Source organism: Dipodomys ordii, unplaced genomic scaffold (genome assembly GCF_000151885.1).
Source record: "Dipodomys ordii isolate 6190 unplaced genomic scaffold, Dord_2.0 Scaffold70, whole genome shotgun sequence".
In the NCBI taxonomy this organism is placed as follows: domain Eukaryota; kingdom Metazoa; phylum Chordata; class Mammalia; order Rodentia; family Heteromyidae; genus Dipodomys; species Dipodomys ordii.
Genome location: NW_012267286.1, coordinates 3,377,009 through 3,389,654, shown reverse-complemented (window position 1 = coordinate 3,389,654; position 12,646 = coordinate 3,377,009). Strand labels below are relative to the sequence as shown.

The 12,646-nt window shown below is 36.7% G+C and overlaps 1 protein-coding gene across 4 annotated transcripts in view; it reads right to left on the bottom strand.

Annotated features, from left to right (window-relative positions):
- The window catches only part of Camk2d (calcium/calmodulin-dependent protein kinase II delta), a 258,154-nt gene that overhangs the window by 75,873 nt on the left and 169,635 nt on the right, over nucleotides 1-12,646 (bottom strand). For 2 of the 4 annotated variants that reach the window (XM_013023816.1, XM_013023817.1), the window contains exons 5-6: nucleotides 12,281-12,346; nucleotides 8,341-8,413 (exon numbers count right to left, since the gene is read on the bottom strand). In XM_013023816.1, the coding sequence (XP_012879270.1) occupies nucleotides 8,341-8,413; nucleotides 12,281-12,346 (139 nt within the window). Of the gene's footprint in view, nucleotides 1-7,268; nucleotides 7,342-8,340; nucleotides 8,414-12,280; nucleotides 12,347-12,646 lie in introns of those variants that run through there. The other 2 variants (XM_013023819.1, XM_013023818.1) reach the window with 2 other exon arrangements.

Sequence of the window (12,646 nt, the reverse complement as noted above, 5' to 3'; positions counted from 1 at the left end):
TTGTAGGGCCTGTGATGATGTGAGAAATGTTTAAATGTCCCTTGGCAGGAAGAAGGTTCCTCATGCCTAAATCTAGAGCAACATTTTAGCCAGAGCAGGCCTATTTACTCTGATTTCTTTAAATTGTTTTCATAACAAAGCCTCCGACTTTGAAAACATATTGTCATAGGAAAAGTCTACTGCCACGTAGGTTACTGCAAATTCTGAATGCCTAAGATAGAAAAGTAACTTATAGTGCTTATCATGCTTATAGTTCATCAGAACAGAAAGAGTAGATTTTCTCGCCTAATCGGTTTCTTCTCCTGAGAGAGGATCTCTAACCACATGCTTTGTTACAACTATTACATATTTCTGACTTTGTAGGGTGGATGAGGTAGGTTAAGATCAGAAACAAGAATCTCCCAATGTAGTTACATTTGAGAGAAACAGAACAGTGGGATTTAGAAGAAAATTCATTCCTTGCAACTCTGGCTTGGTGAATTTGGTCAACTCATAGACTCTCAAAGCCAATAATTCCTTTATTTCTTGAATGAACACTCTAAGACAGAAGTTATATCTCATAATAGTGTCTATGGGTTGATCAAATTACAGTGGGTTTGTATCACTGGAGCACTGGAGATTTTTTTGAAAACAATATATACATTAGGGATTCGTTTTGTTATGGTTCAGTGCTTCAGGTTATTTTGACATGTAGAGCATGTAATACTTGAAATGAATGTTCAAAACTTGAGAAATAACCACAACAATGCAGCCAACTAAAGTTGGCTAACTTAATACTTATACATTACATATACAATACTAACATAATGAATTCTATTGGTTTTATAAACTGAGATTATTTCTAAATCTTTTCGATGCACTCAGTTTGAGGTTGGCTTTTAAATAGATTCTACTGACATTTTCACACAAAGGCTCTTTCCCCACCCCATTGCTTCGTCATGATGCAGGATTTTCCATGACATCTGGTCTCAGTGTCAACAGCCATTTATAGCAGCTCAGCTGTAATGAACAGCAACTGTTTGCAAGGTTCATTCTGTGTGTTTTCCCTGTGGATACAATGAGTGTTTTTTTGTGGCATGATCCAACATTTTCCTGAGACTGTTCAAGTATCTGAAAGGATGTGGGTGAATTGTGGAATCACTTTTAGAAGGGGAAGACTTAGGAGATGAAAATCTCACAACCCCATTCATTTGTAAATGTAGGGAGGTCCGGAGGACCAAAAATGATAAAGCCAGGATTTGAAGTTACTCTTTCATTTTAATGTGACTCAAGGGAAATGATCCTGGTGGTATGAGAATGGTCAATTTCCAAAGGCAGTCCATTTCATAGGCATTTTTTAGAAGAGTTTGGCATATTCCATTTTTTTATTATATCCAAATTGGACAAGAGAAAACCTTATGAAAAAGCATTGTTTTAATCTTAATTCTATGGTTTGTATCATCTTTATTCATTAATTAGGCAAAGGCAATGATTATCTTTAGCATTAACTATACCATGGATTTATCTAGGTACATGTGTGTAACTACCCAATAAAACAAAGTTGTTAGGAATATATGCATGGAATCATGCATCTTTACCTATTTTTATTCTTCTTCTCTTGTTAAATATTACAAAAGCATCAAATAATTTTATTTCTACCAATTTTATTTGATTCTTCCATCCCTTGGGTGGTGGTGGCAAAAATGGTTGTTTTAGAATTTCTTTCCTGTATTAAAGAGTTTCAGTATAGGAACAGGAAGCTAAATGTTCTCTGCCTCCATGTGTTTCCAAACACTTTCGTCCTTGCCAGAGATGGTGCAAACAAAGCTCCCGGATATTAATTCCATGACATTTTTTGGTGAATTGAAAAGCTCGAGTGTCTGTCTATACCATTTGATTCATTTGTGTGCACAGTAAAGTGACTTAGCTCATTTCCTTATGGAATGAATGCCTGCCTGAATGTACTTAGCCCAGGAAGTTTCCAATGAGGAAGTACTACTGCCACTCCTAAGAACCATGCTGCATTCACTCCTGCTTCTTGGCTTTTTTCTACATCATTGCCACACCTGGCCTGGTAGGTTGTAACTCCAGTGTGACCATGCCAATTGCCCATATGGGAGGCACACAACAAAACTAGAATGAGTAAATTAATGATTGCATTTTTTACATGTAGGTTTTCTACAACACCTAGCCATACATGATATATAAAAGATACATCCTTCCAACTTACATCTGAGAAAGAAGGACTACTTGTAGTTTTATAGTCATGCAAAATGGAAAATCCATACTATGATATATCTACTCCTTACACGTTAAGAAAGATTTACTGAATGCACCAGGTACCTATGGCTTGTGTCTGCAATCTTAGCGTCTCAGGAGGCTGAGACTTTTCATCCAGGACAAAATGAAAAACAAGGCTCTGAGTGGTCATGGAGAAGATTGTGGGTGATTAGGAGTTTTCCCAAAGAACAGAGTCCTTCTCGCCTTGGTTTAATGATTCTTTCCTACAAGGAGGTCTCACTTTCTCTAATGAGATTTGAGAATTCTGATTTGAAGTCAATCTACAGTCAAAACTAGGAAACTCTTATCTGCCCTTTACCAGCAAGAGGTGGGAAGTGAAGGTGTGGCCTGAGTGACAAGGCATCCGCCTTGAGCAAAAAATGCTAAGTGAGAGCATTTGTTTCTGAGTTCAAGCCCAAGTACCAGCACTTTAGACTGTGGTCTGTATGCCCCCTGGGAAGCAGAAGACGCTGACTGACATGGTTTTTCTCTTGTTGAGATTTACTGAATGCTGCTCATTACCCTTGCAATCTAAACATAAATTTCTTTCTGCCCTCATCTTAAATTTAATTAATTCCTATGAGGCAGTCATAAAATTCCAGAATTGTTGTCTTTGTTAATACGATCTATCTGCCCATCTATATATTCTCATACTCATCCATCATTCATCCTTTTTTTCGCCCTTTCTTCCAACCACCTAATGGCCTTTCCATTTAATAATGCTGATTTCAAGAAGAGAAGCTAATGGAAAAACCAGCATCCTTGGCTGAGGTAATTCATAGGGTTATGATTTGTTGCTAAAATATTGAGTTTTGTTTATGAAACCCCACAGATCCCAATTGCTGTCCAGGAGGTAGTTTAGTAACTCTTTCTAATAAGCTAAAGGCAAAGAAATCTCACTGTGGGTAAAATACCATGATTTAACAAAGGACAGTTGTATAACTATCTCCTTTCTTCTGTCAGTTGATTCATAGAAATGGTATTATATATAATATATGCATTATATATGCACAATGTTAATGAATATACCATATATAATGAGGGTACATGTTTGACCTAAGAATTACTTTATTTCTTGTGGTTATATATAATATATGCATTATATATGCACAATGTTAATGAATACACCATATATAATGAGGGTACATGTCTGGTCTAAGAAGTCCTTTATTTCTTGTGGCATCAAAAACTACCACTTGTTATTGCAGGTTCACATTGACTTAATATTTCTCTGGAATATTCTGACTTAGTACTTTCTTTGTGGAAGAAACAGCAATATCAGCACACCTTTCACCTACTTTAACTCCAGGGCCTGTAGAGTTCATGTCCACAAGGTCTGTTTTTAGCTATGTAATGGATTCCTGCAGCTAAGAGCATTCAGATGTTGTTCAAGAAATGTCTAATAAATAGTTGGTTAGTTTCCCCCCACACCTTTTCATACTTAAACTTTAAAGTACTAGGTCACAAATATCCAATGTTGAGGTAAAGTATTCTGTTCAGTAAGAACAATCTAATTTAAGGTTCTTGAACTGTTTCATATGGTCTAAATTAAATGTGGCATATGTATTTCATTTTTTAAATAATGTTTCATTTTCTACACTATGTTGGTTAATGTCACTTAAGTTTTTCTTAGCAAAGCCAAATTTACTTCTGCAGAAGTGTGTGATGAGTCAAGAATCCCTGAACTTTTTACTCAAGACTAGTGCTCTACCACTTGAGCCACAGCTCCAATTCTGTTTTTTTTTAAAGTAGTTAATTGGAGATAAGAGTGTCGTGGACTTTTCTGCCTGGGATGGCTTTGAACCACGATCCTCAGATCTCAGCCTCCTGAGTAGCTAGGATTACAATCATGAGCCACCAGTGCCTGGTTATACATTATATGTTAAATATAATCTCTGGAAGGTGTTCAGTTCATTTGGCTAACTGAATTGGAAAGTGGTAATGATCGAGTATGCAAAATTTTGAGGCCAAATTGCTGGCACTCATCATATCTTGCTGAGTGACATTGAGTGCATTTTTTTTTTAAACTCGTGGTGGCCAAATTTTCCCCTGTGTAATTAGGGGATGGTCCCAGCAGCTCCCTCATAACTTCCTGATAAATCACAGCTACTATAATTTTTATTATTCAGGTCCTGTCTAGATCCAGATCTTTCAGAAACTGTAGCCTTACCCCTGAACCACAGAACTGTCATTTTCATCAGGACTGCAAGCTCTTCCTATTCTACCAGGATCTACATCAATCGGCCTGACACAGGGTGCAACCTGGACGGAAGACTGGGGTCCATGTGTCCTCCAGGTATTACATGATGACAACTAACGTGATTCCTCTAGCCAATGTCCTGTGAGTCTTTTCTCATTCCATAGCTTGTTTCTGGGACCTCCTCAAAAAGAAGGCCTTCTTTCAAGAGGTGGATAATTTCACATCTTGGCAGATTGCAAAGAAGGAAAATTAACCAAGTATTCAGATCATCTTTACTGGAAAGATAAGCGTGTATTCTGTGCAGTATCCAAGTACTAATTAACTTACTAAATCTGTTAAGATTTTCCTTCACATTATAGATGTGCAATTTGGCATATATTTATGCTTTTGGTTGAACTACATTCATCCTTAAAGGGAAGGAATATAAAGTCCTGTGTTAGCCACAGTGGAATCACACTGTGGAACGCACTGTGTTCAACAGTTGTTTCTAGAGGAGCTTACAAATAAAATGTACAGCAACTATATACTCTTAGGATCTTTCATAATGACAATAATTTTCTTGTGTTTTTCTTTCAATGGGGCCAATTAAACTATGTGCACTCACTATCTGAATTGTATATGAACTGACATATAAATTGGGATAAGAAAACAAAAGTATGTGGCATAGGTATAGTAAAGAACAGCTTATTGTACAAAGCTGGGCAGCAGTGGATAACTTCTTAATTTACTACATTTGCAGCTCCAAGCTGTGTATTTATCACACAGAGTGCATATCTTGGGTATAAAAGGCACAAAGCCAGGGATTTAGTACATCCAAGAAGTGCCCCCATTGCCTGTAATGCACAATTTTTAGGCCTTCTTAGTATGTTTTGAAAAGAACCAGAGTCAATAGAAGCCTATCTCAGTTATTAGTCTGATGGAAACAAGGACAGCAATGACAAAAATCAGAGCATGCTCCATCAAGAGTTCATCTATATCTTTTCCAAAGATCAGAGTAAGAAACAGAACAAAACTTCTCCTCATGGAGATAAATCTGATGGGCAATCTAACAGGCTGGTGACAAAGCTCTCTAAAAAAAGCACCTGCTTGAGTTTTTAATGACTTGTCTTCATTTAGTTCCTATGTCAGAATAGATCTTTTTCTTCATAGGCCATGTTCCTGCCCCTACTGGTATTTCTGATTAGAATTCTAATCTTTGAGGGACTCAGCAAAGCCCAGACACATAGAGAAATCCCACACTATGACTTTGCCGAATTTACACAGAGAATGGCCATTTTTCATGCCTGGTTTTTGAGGTACACTTACAGTTAATCAAATGAAGGAAAGAGTTTCGAGTGATAAATATAAAAGAGTATCTATTAAAATAGCACAAATACTATGCATGTCCCCCTGGGCTTACTGAGAAGGTACACAGTGCTGTGGACTTTGAGGATAACACAAAGAGCCTCTTCCTGTTCAACATGGCTGGTAAGGAGTTTATGAGGCAATAGCTAAAGAGAGGAATTTTCAAAGTACGTACTGGATTTTTTTTTCTTTACCTGAATGTGTACATTGGGTAAGTGTTAGAAAATGTAAACAATCTTAGCTTCACCTTCCCAAAGAAAATGCCCCTAGCCATGCCATGGCTTTGATGGTTAAAACTCATAGGAACAACGGAAATTTGAAAAGTGAAGTGCTTCATGTAACTAATGGTGGATATTTAGAGACATATTCTCTAACAACAGGTCGACAGTATATTAGAGCCACAGAAGTTTTCACATGAGAAACCAGTCCAGATTCCTCTGCTGAATACAGACAGTGTCAGATCTTCAAAACTTTTTGTCTTTGTTTGTACTCATGCTTCAGAAATGCTGAGGTTGCAAACAAGCAATAGAAATTATACAGTACTGGTAGCACATTGGCTATTTCTCTCACCCTGTCATTTTCTTTCATTTAAATTTCTATGCCCCACTGTTTCTCTGAAATACAAGTAAAACCAGAATTGTTGAGAGAAGGGAACAAAAAAAATCAATGGGGAAGTTGTCTCCTTCTGAACAATTTCATTTCTAAGTAATCAAAAAACATCTTGTCCTAAGTTTTAATGAAAGCCTGAGAGAATTCCTACAGTTACTTGTTAGGTATTAACTTATATAAGGATATAAATATATAGTGCATATGCATGATCTAATAGTATATGATTTTTAATCTATACTTTTAGAAGAATTTAGTATGTCTGTTACAATTATTTTTATTATAAAGGTAATGTACAAAAGGGTTACAGTTACATAAGTCAGGTAATGAGGATGTTTCTTTTTGGGCAATGTCACCCCTTCCCTCACTCAATCTAATACATCTCAGCACGCACAGAATTTTCAGAGCTATTGGTAAAGGAAGAGTTAAAAATGGCACCCAGTAACTATGGCTAAAAGTTTATGTAATAACTTGTTTTATGATTTTGATAGCTAAATAATATTTGGTTTATGTTTGATAGATGTTCACAGAGAACGTTTGGAATGAAGATGAGATCATCAGTACTACCAAAGTCACACTGGAAACACTATTTATTCCTAGGAGTAAGGCGATATAACACCCTATTTACGGTTAAGGTAAAGAAATTATTTCTCTTTGGATTGATATTGCTATGTTGCAACTGTGTAATTGGGAAGAGATATAATAAATGGGGGTTGTGGTGAAGGAAAGTGCCTAGGTAATGTGTTGGAATGAGTCCACAAAACGTTGTTGCTTGTGTCTTTGCCTTTACAGGCATAACTGCAGCTGAACAGTCATTAGGGACTGAGTGGTGGTTTATCTTCTCCAAGGTATTACTCACCTTCAGGTCCCGATGGACTACGCCCATCTGATGGCAGTGTAGCACAGCCTCCAGGATCTGCTGAATGCAATGACTGCATGCAAACACCAGGGGGCGTGTGTTAGTTCCAAGCTTACACTCACTGTCTGTATACCCTCAGAGAGACTGGGTTCAAGTGCAGAGCTAGCAGTCAACTGGACTTGTGTTTTACCTCCTTTAGTATTGTGAACATATTGCTCAAGGAGAGTGACTACTACCTCAGAACAATCAGGATCTTGCCAGATGTGGGCCAGATGGTGGATACACTTTTTATAGTTTTTGTTTTTCCTAGAGAAATCCAATTTGACCATATTTCATTTGATTAAGCGCTCAGCTCCTGGTTATAAATTCTTCCAGGAAATGAAGAGAAAAAAAATCAAATACAATCTTTTGTATGCTTCATTGCTCCTCTTTCACCCCGTGAACCAAATATGGTTTTCCCACTGTCTTCCATTTTTTCCAGCATCATTCTGAAAGCTGTTAACTTTCCAGATCAGGCACCATTAAGGTTAAATTAGGATGCGTAATGAATTTTTGATCAATCATTAACTTTTTTGTGCTTTAATTTAGCTGGCAATTATTATCTCTTGCCTAAGGGTTCATCAGACTCAAATGGAGCAATGTGTTACCAGTTGTTCTGCTGTGGCAACCCACGGTCTCAGAACAGAAGTGGTGTTTAGGTCTACAGGCCAACATACATCACAGGCCAACTTTATCTCCAGTCCAAATGCTGGATGCTACAGTAAGGCCTACCCCAAATTGCATCCGGTAGCATAATGCTGGGAACTTAACAGGTTGCATTTTTAATATTTTGCTTTGCTTTTTTGTTTTTGGTTTTTTTTTTTGCTATGATGTATATTTAGCCTGTAGATGAGCAAACTGAAAGAGGTGATCATGCATTATCATTTCATCATTTATTCATTTCAAGAAAACGTTGGGAAAGGCAAGGGAACAATTTTAAGTAACACCCCCCACCTCTGCCCTTTTCCCAGAAAAACAAAACCAAAAACAAAGCAACTCCTTTGATTCAGATTTATGGACTCCATATACTGACCTTCAGGTCCCTGTGAACTATGCCATTTAGGTGACAATGATTTACACTTTCTAGAATCTGCTGTATACAATGACTGTAAAGATACAAGGGCAGAATGGGAAGGGAGAACATTTTAAAGGCACATAATCACATCAAATACAAATTAAAATGAAAGTTCAAACAAAACAAACAAACAAAAATCATATTTCTTCACATTTTTCTTAGCTTTACACTGGGATCACATGATGCTGAATAAAGCTAATTCTGGTGCTAACAAAAAATGACGTCCAACAAATAATTTGTGACATAGTCAGATGAAACAATTTGAGCTGTGTGTTTTTTTTCCTCATTGTTAAAAAAGATACAAATTAAATCAGTAGTATACTAAACTTGAAATCTCCATATTTAGGAAGAAAAAAATTATAAAGAATCTCCAAAACTGTTCTGGGAAATTTCTCCAGAAACATGAAATTTCCAGGAATTTTTTTTAATACACATCTAAACTGTTTGAAATCTGAGGTCACAATTAAACACAGGTATTGAAACAAAAGGATAAAAGACAGATGAAGTGGCAGGTGAAACAGGGTTAACAGAAAAAGGGAAACATGTACCATTTCGATTTAGACATGGTACTGACTGTAAAAATAGATGGATAGGAAAACTAATGCAAGTCCCCAATAAGAGGGATAACTTAAAGTAAACTCAGGATACAAAACAGCACTCTCCCAAATACAAAAATACTCTGTGAGAGGGCTAGGGGTTTTAGAAATAAACATATAAATAAAAAATTGTAGAGCCAGGCGCAGGTGGCTCACGCCTGTAATCCTAGCTACTCCGGAGGCTGAGATCTGAGGATCACGGTTAAAAGCCAGCCCGGGCAGGAAAGACCGTGAGACTCCTATCTCCAATAAACCACCAGAAAACTGGAAGTGGCGCTGTAGCTCAAGTGGTAGAGCGCTCGCCTTGAGCTGAAGAGCTGAGGGACAGCGCCCAGGCCCAGAGTTCAAGCCCCACGACCGAAAAAAAAAAATTGTAACCCACCCTCTGAGACTGGTAATTCTCCATTTCCACAGACTTTAGTGATACAAATATTTTGCTTGTTTCCAAATCAACCTGCACCATTGGTATTGTTCTTATGGAAAGGCCATCTATGTCAAATTGATGGCTAATTCAATTAGAAGAAATCTTTTCCCTGGCACTCAGAAGGTCCCAAGAGTTACCACCTGGCACAAAATAATGTAGAGCAAATCATGCTGATGGATTCTGTACTAATTCACTGTGTAAGTCAAATACAACTGTGGGCAAAAGTACATGTTTGTGGATTCAAGAATGAGTTACACAATTTGGTAGGTATATTTTTGATGATCTCATTTATCAAATAACATTACTCTAAAGGAAAATATTGAATTAAAATACAATCAACATCAGACTTACTGATCATAAAATTAATCACGATTTTGATTTTTTTAGCTTTTACAATTAATGATACCAACAAAGAAGCTCATTTTAGTGTGTGTTGACTACATGGTTTACTTAAGCATTGGTTATTATTTATAAAGAGTAAGTGATTAAATAAAAATCTATTGTAATGTTTTATTTCATATTCCTTTTGGTAATAGTTTTTTTCACATTTCTTAAACAATAGTAAAAATTATTAAGTAAGAAAGAAAACAATAATTTATATTAAATGAACTTTACTCTTTACTAACTAGTAAGTGTAGATTTAATTCTTCAACTTAAAGGTTAATAAAGAAACAGACATTTGAAAATGATTTGCGAGTTGGACACTGGTGTTTCACAACTTGTAATCCTAGTTACACAAGAGGCTGAGATCTGAGGATCACAGTTTAAAGCCAGCCCAGGCAGGAAAGTCCACAAGACACTTATCTCCACCAGCAAAAAGCCACAAGTGAAAGCATGTCTCTAGTAGTAGAGTGCCAGCCTATAGTGGAAAAAGCTCAGAAAGAGCATGATGCCCTCAGTTTTAGCCCCAATACTGACATATACACAGATACAAAAAAATTGTTGGAGGAATATATATATATATATATATATATATCTGGATGTGTATATATATATATATACACATATCTATATATATGTGGATGTGTATATATATATATATACACATATCTATATATATATACTCATGCTTAGGTGAGATCTTTTCTCTCTCTCTCTCTCTCTATATATATATATATATAATTAACTCTCAAGCTATTAATGTAAATACACTTAAAGGATCCAACTCACAAGTCTTTTCTATTATCTATGTATCATTCTTCAACAGTGAAAACAGTGTCCATCTAAATATCAACAATATTATTCAAATATAACAGTTTTCATATAATGTTGAAAGGCAAACTAGATGAAAATTCTTTAACTTGCCCAGCACCAGTGTCTCACACTTGTTTTCCTAGCTACTCAGGAGGCTGAGATCTGAGGATTGCGGTTGGAAGCCAGATCAGGAAGAACAGTCTGTGAGAATCTTCTCTCCAAGAAACTACTCAGAAAAAGCCAAAAGTGGTGCTATGGCTCAAGTGGTAGAGCAGTAGCCTTGGGCAGAAAAAGGCTCAGGGACAATTGTGCCCAAGCCTTGAGTTCAGGCTCCAGGACCAGCACTAAATAAAAATTATAAAAAGTCTTTAACTTGTTTACTACCATGATTAAAATGATCATTTCCCTTTCAGTATCTCCCTTTTCTAGGGCCTAAGGTGAAGAAAGCTCTGAGGTAAATGGAGCAAGCAATGATTCAGTCATCATCACATAAAGGACACCACACAGTCAACTTGACTTTAGCAGTAAAAATTCCATTAAGAATTAGAGTGAAATCATGTACAGATAGATTCACAGAGTGTCATGAACAGTAGCCCAAAATAAAATTAGAAGTTGAAAAGGGAGCTTGGGTATGCATGTGTACTTTGGAAGGATGGGGGAACCTCAAATATGAGTTTAATATCTACACATGGTTCCCTCCAAGATTGGGGATAATACAGAACAGGGCAGTATGACCAAAAACCGACTTCTCATAATATCTCATGGACATTGCTAATGAGGTAACTGTTCTTGATTAGAGTTTTAAAAATCAGTGACAGCTACAGGATATACAAGGAATGCTGAGAAAAATCAATAGCACTTTGTTTAAGTAAGATTTTTAATGTTCACTAAGCAAATGAATCAACGTTATTTCATTCTAAACATGTTAGCCTAGGAAGATCCAACTTAGATAAAACAGTATTAAAATTTTTTTTTGTGAAAGTTTTGGTAATCAACAAGATTAGGGAATTACTCACGAAACCTCCAAAATATTCGATGCCAGTAGCTTATACCTATAATCCTAACTACTCAGGAGGCTGAATAGCCCTAGACAGGAAACATCATAAGACTCTTATATCCAATTAACCAGCATAAAGCCAGAAGTGGAGCTGTAACTTGAGTGTAGAGTGCCAATCTTGAGTGAAAAAGCTAAGAGATAGAGCCCAGGATCCAAGTTCAAGCCCCACTACTGGCACACACACTCAAACAACCCTAACCACAAATAATACCTGAATTCTTTCAAGTGAGAGTTCTAAGGGTTTGAATGAAATTTCCAAAGCATTAAAGCAACCAAGAGCCATGATTTAAGAGGTACCAGGGCTTGGATGGATCTGTCATGCTTAGCAAAACACTTTGTGATGACAGAAATGCTCTCTTCTTTCGGTGGCCCTCAGCTCCTATGACAATGGAGCCTTTGAGCTCCTACAAAAAAACATTTAAAGCAGATCCTCATCATCCCCCTGCTTGGAAGACTCATCCTAGAGATTCTTAAAAGAGAGAAACTTGTTCTAACAAGGACTTACGGATGATATTTAGACATTCTTTTAAGTACTGACCATCATGGTTCATTTCTGTAAGTAAAAGTATGCTGCCCAGTGTCACTTGACTGATGAGTCTTATCTCTTGCCCAGAGCAAGTCACTTACCTGGCATCAGCTTCACTGTAATATTCTCTCGCCACGATGTCTTCAAACAGCTCCCCTCCAGTAACTCTGTGAACACAAACAAGACCTTAAAATAAAAAGCATTACTGTATAGGCGGATAGTGTTTATCAAGAAATTTCCCCTTGTGTTACCAAAACCGTTTTTAAAGCTATTGTTTCACATAGTTCTCTTAATAGTCAAATCCATATTGGTCTACATTTCTCTGTCACTTATTTCTTTGTCTTTGCATCCATAGATCATTAAGGTCACACATTTTTCTACGTGTCATAAATATACTCAGAAAGATCTTTTACAGTAAATTATTTCTATGGAAGTCTTTACTGCAGTTCTGGAGATTTTAGCTGACA